The sequence below is a fragment of the Rhineura floridana genome, chromosome 5 (genome assembly GCF_030035675.1).
Source record: "Rhineura floridana isolate rRhiFlo1 chromosome 5, rRhiFlo1.hap2, whole genome shotgun sequence".
NCBI classification, from domain to species: domain Eukaryota; kingdom Metazoa; phylum Chordata; class Lepidosauria; order Squamata; family Rhineuridae; genus Rhineura; species Rhineura floridana.
Window position 1 is genome coordinate 116,092,154 of NC_084484.1, and position 27,716 is coordinate 116,119,869.

The following is a 27,716-nucleotide window of genomic DNA, read 5'->3' on the forward strand; positions in this document are numbered from 1 at the left end:
AAGCACCTGCATGATTGATACAAACCGTCAAGCAAAATTCATTGTTGGAAAATATCAGCAGCATACTTGCAGACATTAAGCTTGCTCACAAATGAGCACAGTCGTAAATAAATAGTTTTACAGCTACCCTGAAGATGTGAATGCACTTTATTTTTGTTGACATTTTGACAAATGCAAATGAGAGATTGCAAGAAAATTTGCACCACCTGAGTGGCCGACTTTCGCCATACTACTGTTGCATGAACACTCAACCTGATAAGAGTTATCAGCAAAAATTCAAACAGATTTTGAGAAAGTGCTTCAGATTTGAGCCTCCTTCTTTGTCTCAAAACAGGTTTATGCAAAAAGAGTGCTTCTTCTATCTTTGTCATTGGTTGCTCTCCTAATTTGCTGTGTGCACATACCACATTTGTTCTTCAAGGCATCCTTTTGTGTTCCTCTTATACATTTATTAGGATGCCTTTTCATATATTAACTTGCCTCTTCCCCTCCCTTCATTCCAAAATGAAACCTTTCATTTTACCCCTCCATCCCATGATTGCTTCGCCAGCCTTTATTCAACTAATTTAAACCATCCTTTTACCTTTCATATTTAGGCTACTGTTCTCCTGGCCACCTGGGGAACCCATCCTCTCTTTGCTCTTTGCCAGCTGCTTTCTTTAGCACCTGGCTTTGAGAACTCTCCCCCTTTCGGTTGCCTCTTTTACAAGGTTCAGTAGGGGGCCACAAATGCCTGCTGAGAGAGGCAGCTGGCAGGATATCTACCACAACAATCTTGACTTTGGTCCTTGTAGATCCCCATGACAAGATATGAAAAGACAGAACTGTCTTTGCCAAGGACTCTTGGCATGTTTGTTGGTGGGGGAAATGGGGGGTCAGAGTCTAGAAAATATGAAATTGTAGAAACTACAGTTGCATAGTATTGCATATCAGCAAATACAGGGTGCAGCAGAATACCATTCTCCTTCAGGATTAGTAAATCGAACAGTTTTTCAGTTATATTCATGAATATTGATATAAAATAGATTGAAATCTAACAGAGGTTAAAGACACACTGACAACGCAAGAAGAACCCTGCTGAATGAGACCGAAGACCCACCTAGTCCAGCATCCTGTTCTCACAGTGGCTATCTAGATGCTCATGGGAAGCCTGCAAGCAGAAACTGAGTGCAGCTGCACTCTCCCCACTTGTGCTCCCTAGCATCTGGCATTCACATGATGATGATGATATTTCCATTTATAGACCACTCACTATCTGAAGGATCTTAAAGCGGTTTACAATAGAATACACAATAAAAACCATATCAAATTAATTTACAAAGCAAAATACATGAACAATATATATGTACATAAACACAATATAAAAGTCAGAGTATTACAAGCAGCATAATATAAATAACAACCAACATAACACAATACAACTATTCACCATCTAGTCCATGTAACCACTACTATCATTCACTACCTCAAACATATCAACCAACCACTCATACATTATGTAGATTATGCAAACACAAGGCTACATAAAGAATACAATGTTCAGATAACCACGAGATTCACATAACCATTTAGGATACTGGAAAATCTATAGCCTGATCCTATGCAGAGGTTTAAGTATGCCCAGCTCTGCATAGAATTGCCCGCAGATATCTCTTTTTTTGTGTGAGTGTTCTTAGGGATAATAATGTTTCATGAGGAGCTGAAGTGGAGTCTTCTTTCAAAAATTAATTAGAAGCATTATGGACGCAGTATATAGCATTCCTTGGCCCTGGTGTCCTCCACACAATTTTTTTTCTTTATCATCCACACAATCTAGATCTGTTGCACATTTTTTTGCCCCTGAAAAGCACTTCTTGAGGATCTGGTTTCATTCCAAAAATAAAAGCTTATTGCAGATTGATTCTGTATTACCCTGCAATGTGTCCATTTGAAAACAGATGTAGGTAGTCCTGGACAGGATGTATCCATACCTGCCCAATGGCATTTTGGGTGGGCATATGCCAAGATTGCATTCACCACTCCATTCTTCATTTACCTCAGAATTTCAGATGCTCTCCAAACGCAGGGTTCCTCGGGAACTCAGCAGAGTCTTAAGTCTCTTTACATCATTTACTCTACTTGCTCTTCAGCAGCCACTCATATAAGTATATCCCACATACAGTCCCAGTCTTTGTAGAACTGCCTATTTTCTTAAGCAGGAATCCAAATTTCATCCTTTTACTTCAGCCAACATCTTGAATTTTCTCTTCCTCTGTGGTCATAAGCATGTTTGGTCGTCTCTCATGCATACCAGCTCTGACACTGGAGATAGTACATAGCCGTTTTGGCTTGTAGCTACTGATAGCCTTATCCCCATACATAAGTAATTGATTCTGCTTCAGCAGTTATGTCCCTGCAATATAACTTTGACAAGTTTTCAGTTCCCTCAGCCTATTGCACTAAGGCACGGTTTTGCATAGTGTGATGTGCGGAAGAGGGGACAGAAAGAGAGAGAGATGCAAACATATAGAACTTAAGCTGTTAATAAACACAAATTTCAAGTTTTTCATGCTTAGCTTCCAAATTCCCGAGGTACATGTGTGTTTTCACATGAACAAAAGAAAGATGAGCTGTCGGGAACCATGTACCTCCCTTCTAGACAGATATCCAAGTTTTAGATTGCATAGGAATGATAAAATAGAATTCATTTTCTCATATGGATCCTTCCATACTATGTAGTGTCTCATCACACTTATCCATCCTGTTCCCCCCTTATAAATTCATAGAAAGCCATCTACTGAAACAAGAAAAATGTAATGTGTCTTATGTATGTTTCATGTGCCTTCGGTCTCCTAACTGTGTATGTGTGTGTGCATTCATTTGTAGGAATGCAGACATACTTCTATGACTGCATACACTATCAAACTGAATTAAAAGTGTACATTTTTTCTTACAAATAGTAAGCATATAATGTTATTGGGAATTAGAGGTTGTTGTGAAACTGAGTAAATATAAACAAATTACAAATGGTTAACTAAACATTTCATGCACAAGTCCTAACAGTAGTAGATGAGTATAACTTATTTGACAGAATCATCCAAATGCAAGAAGATTTGTTAGAATTTTTATATGCTGATTATCTCTTCTGAGTTAATGCTTATTAAAAGAGGATTAATCTATATTCATATTTGAGGAACAGCTTATCAGAAAAAGGAAAGAGACTTGGCTGACAACATTAAAGTTTTCATTTGTAGTAGGAAAATGTGGCCTACTAGAGATAGGCATATGGAAAGCTTTCTTTCCTCAAAATGTCAACTGAGTGTGTATTTCTCTTTTTTATTTCTAGCCCACATGAAGATTAGGTTTAACCTTGCCAGATAGTATTTGTAAATAGTTTAGCTAACACCACAGTATCTTTGCATACTATATGTATATGTGTTTTCTTTAGTTTGTGAATTGTGCATATTTTTGTATAGTCCTTGCATCACAGGTTAACAAGAATTTTTCAGAGCCTCCTCCCCCGCTCTCTCTCAGTACATCCATGTTTATTATATTTTAAAATAGTTTCTCCTTGATATTTATCAGCATTTTTAAGAACCTATATAGGATCCATGACTATAGAAACAGTAATTAAAAAAAATTTTTTTTTATTATAATAGATAATTTTTGCCTTTTATCCCCCTCTTGGTTTTCAAGATGAGTCAGCAATTTTTTGAAACTTAGATCACTGAATTAAATCAGCTTTCCTGATTTGTTTACTTTTTCCCCCAGATATGTCTGTAAGGACTGTAGTCTCCAGTATTCAAACATTTCCCTTCAGCATTTTAGGCTTGTTTTGCAATTCCAGAAATCAAACTGCAAGCAAATATGCTGACACAAACATATGGCAACAGTGATAAACATTGTGCTTAGTTTGGCAGACTAACTGTATCATTTGTGACTTTAGCTGCGTTTTCCACAGAATGTTTATCTTTTGAGAGTGATGTTCTCTTGCTCACATGCCCAGCCATTTTAATTGTGAATAGCATGAAGCTTTGGAAAAATCAAATAATTCAAATAAGGGAGAACTGGGGAGAAAGGATTGAAATATTAGAAACCTTTTATCCTTTGATCACTGTCATTCTGAAGGTGATATTATGAATTTCCATGGATGGAAATAACCATGAAGTCACTTCTATTCTTCTGTGGTTGCTTCTCCTTATAAATGTGCTCCTCAAAGCCTGTAAGATAAATCCATGAGAAATGCAGCCACTGAAAAAGAAGATTGCATTATAATTTCATCATATGAACGCTATAAGACACAGTAAACATTTTTTTAAAATGATAAAGAAATGATGCTTTGTTGAAGTTATTTTCTTGATCAAAAACAATCAAAACATCAAACCACATCAGTCCAGTTAGTTAACATAAGAACAAAGGTGGTTTCAGCTCCTGGCTGCCATTTTAAATTCTGATACATGTAATCAAGAAAGAAGATATTCCCCTCTCATTAATCCTCCTCCTTACTTACAGGATTGCCTGACTGAATCAGTATCTTATTTCCCAACAAGCTTACAGAAGCCAGACTTTATGGCCGCTCCCTTCTTCCAAATCCCAGATATAGTGGTGCAATCTCAATAAAAGGAAAAAACCCCATAGTTAAACATTCTGTCCATCTGCTTCCTTTGTGGAGGAATCCGTGGTGTAGAGTGGTAAGCGACGGTAACGCAGCCAAAGCTCTGCTCACGGCCGGAGTTCGATTCCAATGAAAGGAGGAAGTCCAATCTCCGGTAAAAGGGGTCAAGGTCCACTCAGCCTTCCATCCATCCGTGGTCGGTAAAATGAGTACCCAGCATATGCTGGGGGGTAAAGAAAGGCCAGGGACAGAACTGGCAATCCCACCCCATATATACGGTCTGCCTAGTAAACGTCGCAAGACGTCACCCTAAGAGTTGGAAACGACTCTCACTACAAGTGCGGGGACACCTTTACCTTTACTGGATGCTCTTAAGAAGTGGACAACATGTCCCAGAACAGTGAAGGGGGGGAGTACTATTTTTGGACTTCTGTAGTAATAACAGACATCTGAGATATGTGTGAATGAAAGGCCAACCATCTGTTTTAGGAATATTTTAATTGTGATAGTCCTGCTAGTGATTTAATTGATAGCCCTACTTGTGAGTAAATTAGCATGTTACATAATTTCCCCTTCTATATCTAACTTATAGCCCCAGGAAGGGGGTAGGATTAAGCTCTGGAGGAGAGTTCACTGTGAGCACATTACATTGATGCTGGTGATGCAAGATAAGGAAAATATACTGACATCTCCTAGGAGCTTCAGGCAGACACAACCTTACCTTACCATACGCATGTAGACTCTGGAAGTAGTACATAGGCATTGCAGCTAGTAAACATTTATAGCCTAAATTCATTTAGATGGAACTTATCTAAATCCCCTTTTAAAGCCATCCTAGCTGGTGGCCATTACTACATTTTGTGATATTGAATTCCATAGTTTATGCACTGTGTGAAGTCTGCCCTGAAACTTCCAACATTCAGCTTCATTGGCAGACCACAGGTTCTACTATTATGAAAAAGAGAGAAAAACTTTATTCACTTTCTCTGCACCATTCAGACTTCTCACAGAATCATAGAATAGTAGAGTTGGAAGGGTCCTATAGACCATCGAGTACAACTCCCTGCTCAATGTACCTTAAAAACCTCTATCATGTACCCCTTTTTTCATTTTTTCTCAGCTAAAATGAAGTCTCATCCTGTCTACTGGTCAAAGTTGGCCTATGGGGTGGTGAATCCGTTGGCCAGATCAAGTTCTCTACCCTTGCTTTATATGCTTGTTAATTCCAGCTTTAATAATGCTTTCCACCAATTTTCCTGGAATGTATATTCAGCCTCAGATCCACTATGGATCCATTTTTAAAACTGGTGTTACACTGACCACTTTAGCCCTCAGATATGAGGCCGATCTTAAGAACAAGCTACATACTCATGTTAGAAAATCAGAAATTTCACATTTGGATTCTTGAAGAATTCTCAGGTGAATGCTATCTGGATCCAGTGACCCAGAACTTTTCTTTCTTGTCAACACTATTTGCCTCAGTTCCTCAGTCTGCCTAAGAAAGTTCAGGCATAAGGATCTGCACTAGATGTTCTACAGTAAAGACAGATTCAAATAATTCATCCAGCTTCTCTGCAATCTCCTTTTCCTCCTTTAGAGTCAGGGTAGATATCTCTGGCTCATTATCAGACGCTTTTGTAGTCAACAAAGGGGTAAAACAAGGCTGCCTCCTTGCACCTATTCTTTTCAACCTCTATCTAAATGACATCGTCACAGAAATTTCAGGCCCAGATCTCTTCCCTCCCTCCCTGGGGTCGAGGAAAGTTACAATGCTTCTCTATGCGGATGATATGATTTTATTATCAATCACCCGCAAGGGCTTAAGGAGATCACTGGAAAGACTTCAACGTTATTGTGAAAAAGAAAATCTGCAAATTAACTACTCCAAAACAAAGATCATGTTGTTTGGAAATAGGCCCCTTAACCTCAAATGGTCAATTAAGGGACATCAAATCGACCAATGCCGGGTATTCAAATATCTGGGTGTGCACTTTGCGGACAATCTCACCTGGAAGAAACATATCGAGTTTACAAAAATTGCTGCCCTGAGAACATGTGGAGCTATTCTTAACTTCTACCGCACAGCAGGGGGTAATCTTATAATCCCTGCATTGAAAATCTTCCAGAGCAAGGTGCTACCCCAGATACTATATGGAGCTGCAGTTTGGGGCTGGGAGGACTACCACTTACATATCCTAGAGACTGTTCAAAACAGTTTCTTGAAAAAACTTCTGTTATTACCAGCTAGTACCCCAGCGGCCTTACTACGTGCGGAGGTGGGTTTCCCATCCATAAGAGCACGGATTCATCTTGCCCTGTTAAATTTCTGGAGTGCCATTAAAGATACTCCAACCAGGCTAATTCTGAAAGCTTGCGCTGAAAGAGCTACTGCGGATAATTTCTGGACCTCCAAATTAACGAATATTTACCAACTATACCATATATCCTCTGCAATTCCCGTAAATAGGTCCAGACTCAAAGAGGCCATTTGCTAGATAGTGCTGGAGGACATTCCTCAGTAGGGATGACTCCTCCTACTGGTCGTGACAGGCAGGGTCTCTAAGCTTCTTTGTAGCCTCTCCTGTGGGAGGAGTCGTCCCTCTCTCCAGACCGGCCCTGCCTGCGGTCAGTGAAGGTCTAGAGTTAATCTCTCCTCTCTATTAGAGCTTCTTTCTTTCGCTTTCTGATTCTTCCTCTTAGCGTTTATTCTTATGCTAATTTTCTCCTCTCCTTACGTTGGTTTTATTCCTCCCTGCCTGTTTCCTTCTCCTTCCCTACCTTCACTCCGTGGGGCTGGGGTTTGTGAGGCTAGGGTGAACCCGGCTGGGTTCACAGGCGTCGGAAAGGAGGCCGAAGAAGGGCGGAGCGCGGCTAGCTGCAGCATACCAGCAGAGCAGCAGCCGCCCAGACGGGAGTCTGTCACCTCGCTCCGCGGAGCCGCGTTTCTGCAACCCTCGCGTTCAGCGGGATCACGGCTCCTGGCTCCCCCCCCACTTCACCAAAGGCTTGCCTCATCGTGGGAGAACGTCTCAGCAGGGGGTTGAGCGGCGCCCGCTAACGCGGCTCGCCTGTAAAGTGATTCCTGCGCTTTTCCCTCAGCGTCAGGGAGTCAAGGCCGCCATATTATGGCCTCACCCGCTTCCTCTCCGCCTTCCCGCCAAGAGCCCTGCCACGTGGGGGAGGCAAGGGACCTAGAGGACTCACAGCAATCAGTCTTCTCTCCGTCCCAGAGCGTAGACAGCGGGGGGATGAATCTCCTAGATGAAGGTATGGATGTTTTTCCCCCCCACTCTGTTTCCCAAATTTATGACCTGGGTTAGAGCTCATTGCTTCTGAAGTCAGTGGCTCTCTCTCACACGCACGTAAAATTCCCGTAAATAGGTCCAGACTCAAAGAGGCCATTTTTCAGCATAGTGCCCGGCTAGACAGGCTAGCAATAATAAACTCCAAATTCTCCAAGTGGTTTGGAGTTTTTAAACTATCTGGCCCAGCTATCTGGCCCAGCCTCTAGCGTCAAAACTTAGGCAGGCATTTACGGCACTTAGATTCCAGACTATGCCAAACGCAGTTTTGTCTGGTCGATACAGTCAGATCCCTAGGTGTCAGTGATTATGCATCTGTGGTGCTCCCGTGGTGGAAGACTTGCCCCACTATCTGTTTGAGTGCCCTCTATATTCCCATCCACCGGCCAAATTTCTGAGTGGTTTGTTGCCCAACCTGAGCTCAGTTCTGGTCCTTCCTGCTATCGCCCTCCTTCTCTCAGATACTGATCCAACTATCACGCATAGGGTTGCCCTATTTGCCCTAGCAGTGCAAAAGTTGTGGGTGAAGTTTTTAGCTGAACAAGTGTCGGTATGCTAACTGAATGATAGGACCCCTTGCGTAGGGGCCAGCCGAAGACAAGTAGTATTGATCTTTTATTATGGAATCAGGAGTTATTATTTTGTATCCTCTGTATTCCGCAGTCTATTCAATTTGATAGAGGGGGATATAATTAAGGGGTTATATGGTTCCTTTGTAATTGTTTTACTTTGTGAAGAGATGTGTATATTGAATGTGTGTCCTGCAATGGCCTATGGCTAGGCAATAAAGTTTTACCTACCTACCTACCTTTTCCTCCTTTAGCACACCTTTGACTCTCTTGTCATCTGAAGATCTTAATGTTTCTAGCAGTGTTCTCCTCCACTTCTTTCATTGCATCCATCATTGTCTGCTTGCATTCCTTTTGCCAACGTTTCTGTTCCTTTTTGTTCTCCTCATTTGGAGCACCCAAATAGCACCCAAACATTCTGGATAGATTTGATCCTCTTGATGTTCCCATTCAATTTCCTTTGCCCCAGTCCCCTAAAAAGGATCCTCTTTCAAAGTCAAATGTGACTATTTGGGATTTCCTTGGCTATTGGCCATGTACATAAATTTGGAGTTTTACAGCATTGCATCAGGTTATGGGCACCACGTAAGATAAAACCCAGGAGTCTTCTCCTTTTGGGATTTCTAACTTGTTGGACGCTATGACATACAGAGCAACACCATCTCCATTACACCCTTCCCTGTCCTTGCTATAGAGTTTGTATCCAGGTATTACCATTATCACACTGGTTCTTCCCATTCCACCAGGTTCCCATTATGCCCACTGCATCTGTACTCTCCTTTTCAACCGAGCAATCCAGCTTGCCCATCTTGGCTCAGAGGCTTCCAGCATTAGTATATAAACACCTATACATAGTGTGTCTTTCCAGATGTCTCTGGTGTGTGTTGGTTTATCCTATGACACTTTGGCCTTTTTGATGTCAAATGTCCCACTGCACTTTAATTGCCTACTTCTATCCCACTCCCATTTAGACAATCATAAACATTTTCATCATCTTCCCTTTGGAATGATTATTTATTTACTGCATTTATATCCCACTTTTTATCTTCCAAGGAGGTAAAGGTAGTGTATTTGATTCTCCACCACCTCATTTAATCCCCACAACAACCCTATGAGGTAGATTAGGCTAAGTGGCCGTGACTGGCCCAAGGTCATCCAGTGAGCTGCATGGTTGAACCCTCATCTCCCACTCTAGTCCAACACTCTAACCACTACACCACACTGGCTCTCCTGAACCCCAGCTTTTGTAGGCCAGTGATCAGTTTAATAGCTGCTCTGCCATCATTTTGATTTTAAGTGCCAACAGCCTTATCCCATTTGTACAATCCTGGCTTGTACTAAAATGGTCCCAAGTGTCCTAACAATTCCAAACCCCTACTCTAAATGCCACCATCTCATCCATATATTGAGATTCCTCAGGACTGACTGCCTAACTGATCTTGAGGGTGGAACAAATAGCATTTTAGAGAAAACTACCTTCAAGGTCCTGGCTTCCAGAACCACATGACTACATTTCCCCTTGTCATTGGTGCAGACATACACCACAACCACTGGCCCCTCCCCAGCTCTATCTACTGTCTATCTAGATGATGTGTGACATCTGCAGTCAAGTCATCATTCGGTCTGCATGCCCATCACGAACCAAGCTATCCTAATGTTAGAATCACCCATTACTAGGAGACCCTTGTTCCCAGAGAAGTATCCTCAACAAGACAGGATATCTGCTCATCCCCCAAGGAATGGGTCCCTTCCAAGGGATTATTTCCATCTTTCTCAGAGCAACACCCTCATACTTCTTCATGACAGCAAAGCAGCTGTCATCCTGGGAATGGGTGCTACTATGACATCTCAGAAGGCCTCATCCACCAACCTCTCTCAGCTTCTCCGGGTCTGCTGTCTTGATCTGAGGAGAACAAATTTGTTATCTGCACCAAACCCACCTCCATGACTTATGTCCAGCAGGCAGATAGTCCAGGACACTTTGATTACCATTCAGTGTAACATAAACCATATTATAAGCCTTCAATTTAAACTTTAAAATGTAGTATATAATTGCTCAGTTTCAAATTTGAAATTCTGTTTGTGAAGTTATGGAATAAAATGCAGAAATGGAAGTGAGAGAATCCAGAGCAGTAATTTAGTCATACATTGTTTAACAGCTACTAAGCTACAAATAAATTAGCACCCATTGTTTCCCTGCATACTGCTATAAAATATCCATACAATTTTGCACAAGCTTTTAAAGCGAGTGTTATGATTGTTTGGTAGTATCTTAAGAAGCGACATTGGAATGATAGAGGTATGTGTGAGCATATCATTTTGTATTTGATATTTTACATGCTTTCACTTCGATTGTATTTACATTAACTCATTTCCAAATGGGTGAAACATTTAATTTGTGATATGCCTATTGTGATTTTCTAGCAACAATAATTGCCCATACCATGGTGATAGGCAATTAATCATCAGCTCCCAGTTTATTCTATATGGGATCCCAAAGGGGTTCCCTTTGTCTTCATTGTATTTAAATGTGCATTGTGAGGCTACTTGTGGAACTGATAACATGGCAAAAATGTATCACCAGAAGGCTATAGATACTCAAGGTTATATGTCAGCGTCTTTGCTGATCATAGCATTTCCATCTTGATGCTGTACAGTTTGCTGAAATTGTGAAGTGGGTGGCAAGACGCCAAATGAGAGCTGCTTTGTGTTACAACTTTATAAGTATTTCTGTATTAATGCATTTTTGGTGGAGTTTTCATATGTAATAGATGTAATTCTGTCTAATTTGAATTTCATACCAAATTTTCCATTAATTCACTTATTTTCTATCATTGAGGATCAGATTTTTATGTTGCAATTTTCTGTGGCTATTTTTGAAAATGGATTTTTTTTTAAATAAATCCCCTCTAAAATATTGATATTAAGAATAATTTTATTGATATTTCATTTATCAATATTTCCTTTCAAAACATTTGCTTTCAAAATATCGATATTAATATCCATATTTTTGTGAGAGATAAAAAGTTTCCGTAAAAGCAGCAGCTGGTGGACAAAGTGCAAATTTGAATCAATACCAGCCTGTTAGGTTGATGTGATGCTTTCAAACCAGCACCAACTATATAAAATATGCACACGCACGTGCACACACACACACGCACGTGCACACACACACACGCACGTGCACACACACACACACACACATACACACAGGGTTCTGCCCCTGCTTGCCTCACTTGCCAACTTCCCTTCCCCCAGGTCACCAAACCCCTTCCCCCCCCATGGTTCACTGGAGCTCTCCCGCATTCCCCTCAGGTGTTGCCAGAGCTCCCCTCCCCTTTCCCCACCCCACTCCAGGAGTCGCCAGAATTCCTCCCCCCTTCTCCTCCCTCCCATCCTATGGGTTGCCAGAACTCCCCACTGAGCTTTGCGGTTTATCCTTGCCTTCCTCACCTGTAAACATCACACACTTACAAAAAATATAATATAATATACAATATATAATTGCCCAAATGTTGATAGTTTGAGTAAATCCTCTGAGTTTGTCACACATCGAGGTTCTTTGTACAAAAGGACCAGTCCTTATACCTAAACCATGTGATGGTTGAATCCAGTTTTATGCACTTGATAGGGTATTGCATTTGCAATACCCATGATTCAAATTTCCTTTCTCTCCAGTTCCTCCTTTTCTCAATATCCTCCACTGGTTTTCTGAACCATCTTCAGTCTTTAATGGGTAGCACTGGAAGTCAGGGTTTACCCTCACTTTGTGGTATCTCTTCTTTATACATGGATACCAGAAGTTACATCACTTTCATCCACAGGAACACATGTCTCTAGGGCACTTGTCACTTCAGAAAATAGTGCAGGAGATTCCAAGCTCTATCCTAGCCTTCACCAACCTGGTATCCTCCAGATGTTTTGGACTGCAACACTCATCAACCCCCACCATCTGACAAAGGATACTCTACCCTATGCAGGACAGTGATACTGTGTCTGGCCACACCAGCCACTATACTGTTTTAAACAGGGCTTCTGCAACCTTACTTATAACTTAGAAATTGTCAAGTTTATAGGCAATGCAGTACCCTAAATTCATAAACATAACTTGCTGTAAGCTAGGTACACTTTGAAAAGTTGTGGTGGTGGTCGTTGTTACTATTTTGAGAATATAGGGCAAGGATTGATCTTGGCAATTAAGAGTTTACATTTTGCACTGTGTTACAGGAACCTCTGATGTAAATAGAGGGTATTATACTATAAGATGAAAATGTATTTTGAGCTTATCTCCCATTTTAGTTTTACTAAGATTTTCACTTTTATCTTCTTTGTAATAATGAGATAATACATGTAGGTTACAGTGAATTACTTACTAAAGTACTAACGTGCTAAAGAGAGTACAGTTTCATTTTTATTTAGCTTGAAGAGATTAAAGTAAAGTTTTCAGCAGAATCTGCGTGATTCGGGGGGTTCTAACTTCATTCATTTTGAAGCCAAAGGTCTATTGATTTGAGATTTTTTTTCCTAAAACCCATAATATCAAGGGATCAGATATAAGTTGTCCTGTGAGACTGTGACTGAGAAGGATTGATTTAAATCAATATTGTATATTGTATATTTGATTATATTGTTTAATGCATTATCTTGTATATTCTGATAATGCTTGATAAAAATGGCTATACCTAACAGACTTTCCTACTCTTTTGTGTATGAAAATCCAAACCAGTTACTTTCCAAAGAGGAGATGGAGGACTTATGAGCAACGGAAGGTATGTCTGTTGTTAAAAAGGTCATATTCAATTTTGGGCTCTGTCATATTTAAGCTCCATTATATTTAATTTTTTATTAGGAACTAAAAAAAAAGACTACTACATGATCAGTTGTAAGAGTGACAATTCTAGGAGGAATTAAAAGGTTTAGACCAATTTTTAATGATCTGTTATACACTTGAGGGCAATCAAGTCCAGATGTTCCATATCTCCCAGATGCCTAAGAAGAAATTAGTAGAAAGTATCAGAAAGAATTTGTTTTCAGGATGTTTATTGCATTAATTAGGCATTAGTAAATGAAGTTGCTGTTGTTTAAGACTCCTTATTGGCTCCTACTAAATTGCTGTGAGTGAACAATTACACACAATCGATCACGAAATAAATGATTCATGGAAGATGAATAGGTTGTAGATTGATAGGACTGGATTCTACAACTTTGGCTACTCAATTGAAATTGATAAAAGTTGATAACAGAGCCATATATCCTCATCTATTTTCTCTATGCCAATATGGAGATTGTAATTAGGCTCTGGTGATAACTTCCAATCTCCTATTTAGTCAATATTTTAGCAAAAAGAAAAAAAGATTTGGCTTAATGAGAGTTCATAGATGTGGCAAGAATGCTGCTAGATTTTCTTATTGCAGTTTCCATAGAAACCCACATTTCTCTTAGGGATTGTGCGAGAAGGGATGGGGAGGGATACAATGACAATAACTGTACAATAAGAACATAAAAGAGCCTTGGTGGATCAGACCAAAAGCCTATCTAGACCAGTATCCTGTTTGCCACACTTGCTGTTTGTTTGTATATGGTAATCAAGCACAGTTTCAGACTCATTTGTTTCATGTGTTGTTTCCCACCTTTCTCCTATTTATCACAACAAATTTCAGGAGTGCAAATTTTAAATTGTACCTAACGTCTTAATAACTAGTTCCCTTCAGATAAAATGTGCTCAGTCTTCAGTTGTTCTTGAAATCTGAAATCAAATTATATGAACATGCAAGTCTGTTGATGCAGATAAAAATGTGGTTTTGAACTTTTCATTATTCCCACTCAAACCTATTTGCCTTTAAAACCACGCAAGATTGCTCAGAGGAAGAGCTAGCAGCTTGTGGATGACAGACATACATTTGGGATGCAGGAAGTGAAGGAATACTCACCCAGAGTCCTGGAAATGGCTGATACAGAACAGTCACTTTGAGTGATTGTTCCCTTGAGGTGGTAATTTATCATTCATCCCTAGTTTAGGATCCTTCAGTGGTACAGCCTACTCCTTGTTTTCAAATGAACTAGAGTTCATTTGGATTCTAGCAGATTTGTAATTGATATCATTTCCACAAATAGTACTGATTTGTATAAAGGTCCAATTAACTGTTGTAGCCTTTTATATCAAGAAAGCCTTCACAATTTTAATATGAAATAATTTTAATCTAATAAATTATGTGTTATCGTCTTCGTTGAGAGAGATGGATAGAGTCTTTTCAATTGCAGTTACAGTTTCTCACAGATATATTTGTTGTTGTTGTTTTGCAGTCAACCAGGCCTGTTAAATGCAAGTGACCCCAGTTATCCTTGGCTTGCAGATTCTTGGCCTGCCACCAGCCTGCCTGTAAACAACAGTACTAGTGGACCAAATGATCTTGGAAATTTTGGTCGTGGGGGTAGGTTTGTTCATAGTGATTTAGCAAACTTTTTATAAACTTTGTAGAATCATACATTCTTTTTTCTCAACATGAAACTTTATTTTGAATAAATGGAAATACAGCACCACAAACCAATATAAAAGGACCACTAATTAAGACAAAAGGGAATATACATTTCTCCATGAATATTAGAATTTTTGTGGACCTGTATCTACGGTTCTTAGGAGAGTCTTCCCTTTGAATTTTCTCTGTAGCAATGGTTCCCCAACTTTTTTTCCCCATGGACCATTTGAAAATTGTTGAGAGTCTTGACATACCACTTAATGATTTTTCTGCCTGTTGTAGCAATTGTAAATGTGCTGTGCTAGATGCTGTATGATCTTTAACTGTATTTTTATTGCTTCTTTTGTTTCTTACATATTGTATTTTATAGTATTACAATTTTAATTCCATAGTATTCCATTTTCTAAGAGATACAGTGTATGTATAGGTAGTCTTCTTAACAGTCTTCAGTCTGTTAAGAAACAGACGAATATAGTTATTAAGAAGATGAATATTTGTCTTGAGCTTTTCTGTTAGATCAGTTGATATTAGAGACTGTTGCTTTTATTTATTTATTTATTATTTGATTTATATCCCACCCTTCCTCCCAGTAGAAGCCCTTTTATATGAGACAGTGGGATCATAAAGGTCAGACTGTGTTAGGTCCTTTAGGGGACATTCCATATGAATAGTCAACACAATAACTTTTGATTGGTTATCAAAATTCCGCCCAATTCAGATTTGGTACTGAATTTTCCTTTCGCTTGCTTATTCTGTATTATTGTGGATTGGATTTTTATGTTGCGATTTTCCACAGCTATTTTTGAAAATAGATTCTTTAAAAAAAAATATCTGCCTCTAAGATAATGCTATTAAGAACAATAATTTTATCAATATTTCCTTTCATTTATTGATATTTTCTTTCAAAATATCAATATTTCCTTTCAAATTAACAATATTATTATCAATATTTTTTGTGAGGGAAAATACCCAGATTGGTAAAAGCTGTAGCTAGTGGACAAACACCAAACTCAATTGATACTGGCCTGTTAGGGTAACGGTATGCTTTCAAACTGGCAGCAGCCAACAGATCCCATCCCTGGTTAGAGCAAGAACCTTGTGGCTGAAGGCAACAGCACTGTAAGAGTCAGTCTTCAGATGGGAGCTGAAGAAGGCTAACCTACCTCATGTTCTTGGCATGATCAGAGAGAACCATGTATGTAATTTTGAAAAGGGTTAACCATGACATTGAACATCAGCAGATATGCAACCATCAGCTGCAATGTGCTGAATCCAGAGCAAGTTCCAGTGGCAGCAAGTGCTGGCTGTCCAAGGAATGAAAAGTCAGGACAACAGGGCTGAAATTACAGAAGGCTACAGTTGAGAAGACCTGGAGGGAGAGGACATCCTACAGAAGAACTGAAGCCAGAATGTCCATTGTTGCCAGTAGTTCACAAGAAGCAGTGAGTCTCTGACCAGAGAGATTTCACACTTAAGTCCTTTGTAAAAAAACTCTTTGTTAAGTGGAGAGTAAAAACAAGGGTGTAGTCGTTTGGGGTCTTGGGAGGGTCATAGTTCCTTTACTTTTTTGGGAGCAGGGTCCCAGCAAGGTCCCTATATATAAGCCAGTCAGCATGAAAAGAGAGTGTGTTAGCTACTGAGAAGTCCTTGTCTTTTCATACTGATTGGAGCCAAGTGAAAGGAGGTGAATCAGCCATTGAGAAGACTCTTCTCAGTAGCTAACCTACAGCCTCCCTTTCATGTTCATTGGCTTCTAGGGACATCTGTAGACTGTAGTGTGTACTCGCAAGATGACAGGGAGAGCAAGGGAGACTAGGAAAAGTGAAAAAGGGAGCATGGCTGTGACGGGGGTGGCGTAGCTATCATGAAGTGATCCTGAACTCTGCACTTCTGAATTTGCTACTCCACTACTGAGGAGAAGATAAGAGCAATTGGCTATTGGCTTAGAATTGGGAAGAGAACTAGGTCAAGGATATAGATACTTCTTTAAAGTAACTAACATGTTAAAGAAAATATGAAACTTACTTTAACATCTAACTTGCAAAATAATCCTGTTTTCTGATATTATCAATATGTTTTAATAAATAATATATAGGTTTGACTTTTCAATGTAAGTTTCTTGGACTGTTTGTTCCATAGAATAAATCCTGCTACTGTGTGATAATAGGTGAATAAGAGAATACTTAGAACTATAATTGGTGGCAGAAATAAGGAAAGCAGGTGCCTTCAGTAAGTGATGGTAATCCTGTCTGAGGTAACATAAAAATGGGACCTTACACCTCGAGATAATATATCAAAAAGTACCAAGCTTTCACACAGGGTATTAAATAAATTTGCTGAAGATATTGAGTGTGTGTAGCAAGATTTACTTTTGGAACTTAGAATACAGGTATACCGTAGGTGTGGGCAGTGCCATTTGTATGATTTTGATCTTTTTTATCCACTTCATCAGCTTGTACTGGTAAGGAGGTGATAACTGGATACAATTAGCACATTGCAGCTGATGGTTGCATATGTGCTGATGTTCAATGTCATGGCTAACCCTTTTCAAGATGACATACATGGTTCTCTCCATTCACGCCAACAACACGAGGTAGGTTAGAGAAAGCAACTGAACCACAGTCACACAGTGAGCTTCATAGCTGAGTGAGCATTTAAACTTTGGTCTCCCTAGTTCTACACTCTAATCACAACACCACACTATCTTTCAGTGCAATTCATTGCTCAGGTTAGTTGCATAAGAAGGTGCCTTATACCAAGTCAGATGGTCCTTCTAGGCATCATCAATACTGTAAAACACAGATGGTCATATATAGGGACACAGGAAGTTTCCTTATACAGTAGGGCCCTGCTTACCGGCGCTTCGCATTCTGGCATTCCGCTAATGTGGCGGCAGGAAATTCCACTTTTTAAAGCCGATTTAGCGATTTTACAACATTTTTGCGTCGTTTTTGCGCGACGGCCCCATTATAGTCTATGGGTCCCGCTTTACGGTGATTTCCGCTTTACGGCGGGGGCCTGGTCCCTAACCCACCGTATAAGTGGGGCCTTACTGTACAGAATCAAACCATTGTAACTCAATATTGTCAACACTGATGGGCAGCAGCTCTCCAGAGTTCCAGACAAAAGGATTTGGAGACTTACCTGGAGATGCAAGGGGTTGAACCTGGGTTCTCCTGCATGGAAAGCATGGGCTATACCACTGAGAAATAGTCTTCCCATTCCTAGCTGTCTCATGTCCATTTAATTCAGGACATTAGCTTGATTTAGATCAGGGAGGGAGAATCTGTGGTCCTCCAGATATTGCTGGACTACAACTCCTATCATCCCTGACCATTGGCCATGCTGGCTGGGACTGACGGGAGTAGGAGCACAACAACATTTGGAGGGTCACAGTTACCCATCCCTGATTTTGATGGTGTGAAAGATGGGAGAGTTAGTGGGGTTTTCATCATTTTGTCTTTCCTCCCCTCCGCCCCTTTGGCCCTCTTGGGCCTTTCTTTAACTTTTTTATGTGATTTTCCCTGTATTCCCTTAACAAAGAGACAATTAAAATAAATAAAAAACAATGAACATGGTTGTTGTTCAGTGCCTTCAAGTCGATTACGACTTATGGTGACCCTATGAATCATTGACCTCCGATAGCATCTGTTATAAACATGAACATGGTAACTACTTTAAAAAGAAAGGCCAACAGATATTATTATATTGTGTATGTTTGCTGCATGTGTGATAAATACTTTCATTTGTTTATTATACAGTTGCAAGAGTGGCTGTATATTGTAGCCAGCATGGATTTTTTGCATTCTGCAATGTTAAATTCAAAATACCCCCATGCCATTCTAATGCTTCCCATAAGCTCATTTCAAAACAAAACCTTCCAAAACATACAGTCCTGAACTGAGAAATGCTTGCTTAATAACCCCCTACATTTTCATGGCGATACACAAAACAGTCAGAGAGAATCGAGAATTCAAAGTGTAAACAGAGAGAGAGAGAGAGAAAACTAGACCCCTGTTGGACTTTCTTCTGTGAGTGTCCTCATAATTTGATGAAATTAATTAAACATCAGCCATGTTCACAGAGTACCTGTAATCCTACTACTGACCTTGCCCCATACTCTGATCTTCATCATCTGCAGTTTAAAAGGTTAAATAAATGCCTAGCTGGTTTTTAATTAAGAAATTTAGCATTGGAGTCACTGATAAGCCCATGGATGCTCAGTAAGAACCAACTGTCAGTGTTCTAAAAGCCAGATTCACAACGTCTTGACTTAGCTAATTGGGGCCACCCCTACACCAGACCTTTATTTCATTTTAGACAGTTCTGGCTTCCACTAAAGAATCATGGGAAGTTTAGTTTGTGCAGGATGCTAAGAGGAGACTCCTATTCTCCTGACAGAGCTCCAGTGGCCATAGTAGTGTAACAGTCAGCCGCTCTGATTGAAGCTCTGTGAGGGCAACAGGGCATCTCCTAGCAACTCTCAGCACCCTTCACTAACTACACTTGCGATGCTTGCGATGGTGCTTGCGTTGATGCGGCCACCAATGTGTCCTCTCAACCCTTGCCCTTCCTGCCTTAGTAAAGCTTGCTGAGGGGGTTTGACCAAGTGGATCCAGGGTGTGGTCAATACATCATTGCGGGAGGGAGTGGTTCCAGCCGCCTTGAAAGAGGCAATGATCTGACCACTCCGGAAAAAGTCCACCATGGACCCATTGGTTTGTGACAACTACCGACCAGTTGCAAATACCCCCTGTTTAGAGAAGGTGATTGAGAGGATTGTGGCGCAGCAGTTGCAAGTACTCTTGGATGAAACAGATTATCGACCCATCCCAGTCTGGGTTCAGGCCTGGTTATGGGACTGAATCGGCCTTGGTCACCCTGATGGATGACCTTTATCGGGAGAAGGACAGGGAAAGTGCGACCCTGTTATTCTTACTTGATCTCTCAGCGGCTTTTGATACCATTGACCATGGTATCCTTTTGGGCCGAGTTGGCAAGATAGGTATTGGAGACACTGTTTTATAGTGGTTCTGATCCTATCCGCAGGGTCATTTTCAGAGAATAGCATTGGGTGATTGTCTTGGCCTGCTGGTAGTTGTGCTGTGGGGTGCTGCAGGATACCATCTTGTCCCCCATGCTGTTTAACATCTATATGAAGCCCTTGGGAGAGGTCATCAGGAGATTTGGGGCAAAGTGTCAGCAGTATGCTGACGATACCCAGCTCTATTTCTCCATAACATCTGGATTGGGAGAGGCCATGCAAGCCCTGGACCGCTGCCTGGATTCGGTGGTGGGCTGGATGAGGGCCAATAAACTGAGTCTGAATCCTAGCAACATGGAGGTGCTGTGGGTTGGCGGTTCCCGTGGTCAGATAATTGGTCAGTTGCCTGCTTTGGATGGAGTTGTACTGCCTCTGAAACAGCAGGTCCGTAGCCTGGGGGTGCTTCTGGATCCATCTTTGTCACTAGAGGCCCAGGTAACCTCAGTGGCTAGGAGTGCCTTTTACCAGCTTCGGCTGCTAAGACAGCTGCGGCCGTTTCTGGACCAGGATAGCCTGACCACTGTTGTCCACGCACTGGTAATCTCCAGGCTGGATTACTGTAATGCTCTCTATGTGGGGCTGCCCTTGAGGTTGGTCCAGAAGCTGCAGCTGGTGCAAAATGTGGCGGTGAGACTGGTCACTAGGGCAGGGTATCTCCAACATGTTACCCTGCTGCTGAAAGAATTGCACTGGCTGCCCATTTGCTACCAGGCCAAGTTCAAGGTTCTAGTTTTGGTCTAAAAAGCCCTATACAGCTTGGGACCAAGACCGTCTTATCCCTTATATACCCAATCGATCACTGTGCTCTGCAGGTGAGGGCCTCCTGCAGATACCATCTTATCAGGAGGTCTGTTCTGCACAACATAGGAAACGGAACTTTAGTGTTGTGGCACCTACGCTTTTGAATTCCCTCCCCTTGCATATTAGGCAGGCACCATCTCTGTTATCTTTTCAGTGCCTTTTGAAGACTTTCCTCTTTCAACAAGCCTTTTAAGTTCAGACCTATCCCAGTCTGCATCTGTGCTGAAATTGTTTTTAATATGTTTCTTTAAAGCTTTTTAAAAAAATGTTTTTAAAGTTGTTTTGTTTTAATGTATTTTAAGGTCTGTTTTTACAATGTTTTGATGTGTTTTTAGTGCTTTTGTTTGCTGCCCTGGGCTCCTGCTGGGAGGAAGGGTGGGATATAAATCAAATAATAAATAAATAAATACATTCAGGGCTGGCTCCTGGAATGCCGGGGCCCTTGGGCATCAGCTTGCCCTGGTCCCTGGCCGCCATCTTCGTTAATGGCAATGGTAAAAGACAGCAGACAGGTAGGTGGAGGGGGGCATGGGGGCCCCACTGTAGCTCTGGGGCCATCGGGCCAGTGCCCAACCTGGCTGCCGTTTAGAACCAGCCCTGAATACACTTCCCGTGATTCTTTGGGAGAAGCCAGGACTGTCTAAAGTGAAATAAAGGTCTGGCATGGATGTGGCCAGGGACAGCTATGGTTTAAATTTGGGTGGGAAACTACATGTTTCTGCTGTAGAATAAAAAGTTGGGGGAAACGCTGAAACCCAGTGATACTGTTCACAATGTGGGAAGGAAAGGGGCTTTCCTCTGCCTAGTACCTGCCCACCCAATCTCCTCACCTTACTCCCTCCCCTTCCCCTTTCTGCCCTCCTCTTCCCCTCCCCTTTCTGCCCTCCTCTTCCCCTCTCTGCCCCTCCCCCAGGTCAGTTTCACCTATCCTAAGCATGATTGCAGGAGAGTAAATCCCTCTGAACTCAATAAGGATGCAAATAATCAATCCATTCTCAGCAAAGTTGCATTTCTTACTTCCTGGATTAAAAAGCAGAGAAAATCACTAATAAGCAAAGAAAAACTTGAGGTTTAAGAACGTACCTGTAGCCAACAGATATTTCTATCAAACTTTAAAAAGCAGGAAAATTGGGCAGCTATAGTGAATATACTATTCAGGGGAGCAGGAGACCTGACCTCTCTGAAATATTATACTACCCTACAAATTTGTCAAAATGCAAACACAATTTGGGTTGGTCTTTCACAGTCCATTCCACTTCCTGTGTAGCTTGGAAGAATTTACTAACATGTGCCTCTGAGTATGTTAAAACACTCTCCCCAATAACTATTCCACAAAGTTGGTTCACAATAACTATTCCACAATCAATGATATCAAAAGCCACCAAGAGATCAAGAAGGAGATGCAGAGTCTTCATTGCACCAAAAGATTAAAATTATTGATTTATCTAGATCAGCCTTCCCTGTGTTGGTTGGGGCTGATGGGAGTTGTAGTCCAAAGCATCTGGAGGGCACCATGTTGGGGAAGACTGGTCTAGATGGATGGGTGAGTGAGTTTTGTAATTCAGCACATAGCATGTAAATGTATTTTATTTGTGTAATTTAACTGTAATTTAAGCATACATTTTTTCAGAGGAGCTAACACTTCCGTTTCCAAGGTTTAGTTTATCAAAATAATTGACTGATCATTTAATTCTCTTTAGAACTTCTGAAATGTTGACACATGAATAAAATGATTTATTCATATCTCCCCCCCCCTTTACAGTCAGGAAGAAATGCCTAGGTAACTTAAAAAAATAAAACTAGATAATGTTCTGTGAAAACTTTTTTTAAAACACAGCATCTCTCAAAAAGAATTATTTGAGGACTGTTCCATGTTCACTCAGTACTTCTGTGCAAATATCCACAAGGTGTTTGGTTCATGGTGGTGGGGAGCAGCGAGAGATGATTTCTTCTGTCATTTGTAGAGTTATTTCTTTCATCATTTCCCTGGAGCACAGACAGTTTCATTGGCTCTGACATGAAATGAACAATTGAAAAAATTCTTCAGGACAGAAATATTCCAAACTCCACTTTCACAGATGAAGGTATGGAAGAAAGATGGTTTTAGGCAGTGAGATGTGAAGGACAAGTGGAAAGTTTGTCACAGATGCTGATAGCAAGGCAATACATCATCTTCCCTTTGTTGGCTCATGGACCCTGTCTCAGCTGAAATGCAAACTTGCAGAATGACACATTTATTTTTCATATTAAAACCTCGTTGTTTGTGGCTTCCCATATATCGCTGATTTGTTTCATTCCCATTTTCATCCCAGATGCGTTGCCTCCAGTGCCAGGTCAAGGGGATAAAAGTGCCACAATGCTTTCTGATGGAGCCATCTATAGCAGCATTGACTTCACTACCAAAACCAGTTACAACAGTTCCAGCCAAATAACACAGGCTACCCCATATGCCACAACACAAATACTGCATTCCAACAGCATCCACGAATTGGCAGTTGATTTACCAGATCCTCAGTGGAAAAGTTCAGTTCAGCAAAAAAGTGACCTAATGGGATTTGGTTACTCTCTACCTGATCAGAGCAAAGGCAACAATGGTGATTCTAGTTCTTATTTTTCTTACTAGAATTGTTTGTAAAAAATATCCTGTGCATGGTTAGAAAATTCTAGTTTGTCCTTCTCTGCTCCCATTTCCTGTAACTAATCACATACCCTGCATGTATCCTGTGCCTTTATCTATGCAACAAAACTGTATTGTGCTATGATTTCAATTCATTTCAAGTTTTTGACAGTGTCACAGCTTATATTTCTTCCACTCTTTCTGCCTTTAGGATACATTAACATATATTTTTCACATTCCTACCACATCAGCCGTTTACCAGCTAACTGCATGTTGTGCATGTGCTATAAACTAATCACATGGTAGCGCTGTGACCTTTGCCCTTTAACTCTTAGCCTTACTTTACATCCCTGACTACCGATTGGCTGAGGGATTGTCTAATAGAATGCCACACAACCAGTCACAGGATTTCAGCACCACCAGCTCTCACAACAGCTCAGAAAGAAGTGGCAGCCTCTCAGGTTGGTTTCAATACAATGTGTGTAAGGAGAAGTGTTTATGCTTGTAGGCAGCTTGTTAAAAAAAATCCATTCCCAATTATAATTTTTAAACAGTGATCATTGTACCCAGGGTCTATGCTCAAATATTGCAGGTTGCCTTCCATTTAGACATATGTGAATGTGTCACTATTGTCTAGGAAACCATGAGTTCCATAAAAAGAAAAGAAAAGTGTGCCTTATTTGCCCTAACCGAACAAGAAACCCATTTAGAGATAATAAGAAAATATTTGTAGCCTTTGTACCCTGTGTATTTCAGCATGATTGGAAATCCTATTTTGTAACATTCTCACTTTTCTGGCATAGTGCTGACTTTATTCGTAAATCAATCTTCACTTTATAGCACAGTCTTTCTCTGAGGAGCTTCATGATGAGGTTAATATTTTGGTTGTAATCATTATTGACCCCCCCGTAACTCCTGTGAGATTTGTTGATATTTCTATCACACATAAAGAAATCCACCCATAGCAATATACTGGAATTGATAGAAAAGCTTCTTATGAAATGTTGAAAAGTTTCAGAGCTACATACAAACAAAGCATAGGTATTACGCTGCATGCTGTATTAGAGTTATTGCACATAGCCAATGAAAACTGGGTCACCTGGCATTAAAAATAGCAGCAATTTGGCTGTGTTAAATTATTCTGTGGAAAATGTGCCATTTTAATAATAATACATTTTAAAAATCTTGTACTAGGCTACTTTAATAACTTCTATTTTGCTGTGCCAGCACTGTTTGTTTTTACTGCTCTTCTGCTTTGTTTCCCCATAAGGCCCTGTTAAGCCTTCAGTTCCTGTCTTATGTTTCAAAAGTTTTTTGTTTTAGCTGTTTTATTATTATTATTTTATTACCTGTATATAACATTCCTCTGTATGATCACTTATTCCCCTGTTCCTTGTTCCCTTCTTCCTTCTCAGGATACATTGTGTATCGTGCTTTTTCCTGAAATTTTTAATACATTAACTGAAATGTTATATTTATCTCTCTCTTTGTTTCTTGAATCCTCAGTTTTCATGTTTGTTTACCTGACCCTTCTCCAGTTCTCCATAACATGGGTGTTTTTTCTCTAGAGAGAAAAGATTACTGAATTAGAGGGACTTAAAATATTGCAAAAAGGAACTTGGCAATACTTTTTAACTGAATGTCCCCAAACTGTTTGTGAGAAACCAGTTACATTTACAGTTTACATTTTTAGCAACTATATTTGGCCTTATGAATGAAAAGACAAAGAAACTCAAAGAGCAAAGTTTTTGGTTGTGTCCTTAACTCTTTTTCAGAGAGAGAGAGATTATGTACAACGGTATAATGAATACAATGCAATCTGCCATCTGAAAGAGTTTGCTGCAGTCTTTTATTTTTCCAACAATAACTACATGAAGGCTTATAGCGGACGTGAATAAATCAATAAATATAGTTTTGATATAACAAGTACATTTTAACTTTTATTCATCTTATGCTTCATTGTGACTAGGCTATATGGAGTGTGTGAAATAAAAAGAATTCTGGGCAATTATACAGACTATTGTCATTCCATTCCACCCTATTATTATTTATAACCTTGTGACAACTATAACACGCTGCTGCTGATGTTGCTAAGATAAAAATACTCTTCTATTCCCCTCACCCCACATTCCTTTTTTTTGAGTGTGCCATCTGGAATCAGAGCTCTTTCCGGAAATATAAATAGTCAACTTTGTTTCTTCATTCTTCTATAATGTTTCTTGGATTTCAGGTGGGAAAGGAGGGAAGAAAAAGAAGAACAAAAATACTTCCAAGCCTCAGAAAAATAATGGGTCGAACTGGGCCAACATTCCACTCCCACCTCCTCCGATACAGCCTCTTCCAGGCACAGAGCTAGAACACTATGGCGTGGATCAGCAAGAAGGAGGGTAATCTATTTTTTCTCTCTTTGGTAACAATTTAAAATGCAGTGGAATGCAGTATCTCACAGCTATGTTGCGTAATGCATGTAAGGCCTTTTATAACATTCATGAAATTATTTACGAATCCCACTCTGGTATTTGGATGCAAATGGATTAGTGTGTGCTTTTTGTGCTATAGTGTAGATTCCCCTGCCCCAGTTTTTTAAAAGTCTAAAGGCCCCTGCATACATTTCTTGCATGAAGGGCAGTGCAGGTAGGAAGGAGCTGTGTCTGTGGCCAGCCGCAATGTTGTATAGCTGTCATGATTCTGTCCCTGCTGTCCATGTGTTAAAGTTCCAGAATCTGTCTCAGCATCCACAGTACTGTGGATGGTGGGCCTCACACTGGGAGGAGCAGTGTGTCATTGGCCCTACACTAAATTCTAGTACATAAATAAGTGAAGCTCCTTCCTTGATATGACCATGTTGCAGGGTCAGATTTGAAAACACTGTAGTGCTTGGGAAGATGGTTTAACGTAGTGTGAGGGAAAATGTCAATGTGCATTTTTCCAAATATGGTCCTCACACCTGGTCCCAGGGTGTGATCTGAAACCCATAATACAGCAACAGTTCTAAAATTAAGAAAGTCTGGGTCTGGAGAGATGTTGTCTGGGAATTATATATACACAGACTTGAGTTCCATGTAATAAGGGCTGGATATAAATGTATATTCAGGTGGTGGGGTACAAATGTGTTCTGCCATGTTAAATTGAAATTAACCCCCATGTCCTTCTGGTTGTTCACATAAACGCAAATGGCAATGGAAAACAACATGCCTTGTACAACATACTCAGAAACGCTTGCTTCACAAGTGTGCCCATTTTTATGGTGATATTAGAAAATCCAGGGAGAATTCAGAGGTTAAAGTCAAAAAATCAGTCTGAGACAACCTGGAAATGCAGTGCACTTTTTTCCAAGACATTCCCCCCCACCTTTGCCTCCAATTTAAGAAAAATGGTGGCAGCTACAACACTTGTAGTAGTCCCATTTGATAGCCAAATCATGGGAGTTGTGCCTTTTGGGGGTTTGAAATTTAAAAAATGCAATGGTTGATTTTTAATAAATTTTTAAAAATTAACATTGAACATGCGCAGTAAAGACTTCTCAATGCTGCTGTAGATGGCTCCATCAGAAAGCACTGTGGCACTTTTATCCCCTTGACCTGGCACTGAACACAACGCATCTGGGATGAAAATGGGAATGAAACAAATCAGCAATATATGGGAAACCTACCAACATTCTAACAACACAGACAAAATGGCTGCCAGCTGAAAAAGGACCTGTGTTTGCGACAGGCACTGCTGCTGGCATCTTTCAAGCAAGGGGAGGCAATCTTGTTTGTCCTGAGTTGAGGGGGGGACATTTCTCCCACCCAGAACAACTGCCAAGAAGGCAGGCAGAAAGAGGCAACATCCCATCCTCTCACAAAGTCTGAAGGGAAAGGGGGGACTCTGTAAACTGCCTGTTTGCTTTGCCAAGGTGATAAACTCTGAGTCTGCCTGTTTACATTCCTACAGAGGAGGGGGAGGGAGTTAGACAGAGCAATAAACTTGAAGCTTGCCAACTTGATTTGCTACAGAGGAAGCGGGGAGGGAGGTTAGAAAGAACGATAAACCCATAGTATGCCTGTTTACTTTGCTATTGAGGAAGGAAAGATTTAGAAGAGTGATCAACCTGTTTGCTTTGCTACAGAGGAGACAGGTAGGTAGGTGGTGGTGGAAGTAGAAAGAATGATAAACTCAGAGCCAGCCTGTTTGCTTTTGCCAGAGAGTAGGGAAAAGGGGGTTAGAAAGAATGATAAAACTGGAACTTGCCTGTTTGCTTTGCTATGGGGGGGGGTTAGAAAGAACAATAAATCCAGAGCTTGTCTGTTCTTTGCTAACAAGGAAATAGG

At 40.5% G+C, this 27,716-nt stretch overlaps 1 protein-coding gene across 13 annotated transcripts in view; it reads left to right on the plus strand.

Moving 5' to 3' along the window:
• The window catches only part of ROBO2 (roundabout guidance receptor 2), an 863,595-nt gene that overhangs the window by 747,798 nt on the left and 88,081 nt on the right, over nt 1–27,716 (plus strand). For all 13 annotated transcript variants that reach the window (XM_061627931.1, XM_061627933.1, XM_061627938.1 and 10 more), the window contains 4 exons: nt 13,192–13,234; nt 14,769–14,896; nt 23,099–23,380; nt 25,634–25,790. In XM_061627931.1, the coding sequence (XP_061483915.1) occupies nt 13,192–13,234; nt 14,769–14,896; nt 23,099–23,380; nt 25,634–25,790 (610 nt within the window). The remainder of the gene's footprint in view (nt 1–13,191; nt 13,235–14,768; nt 14,897–23,098; nt 23,381–25,633; nt 25,791–27,716) is intronic.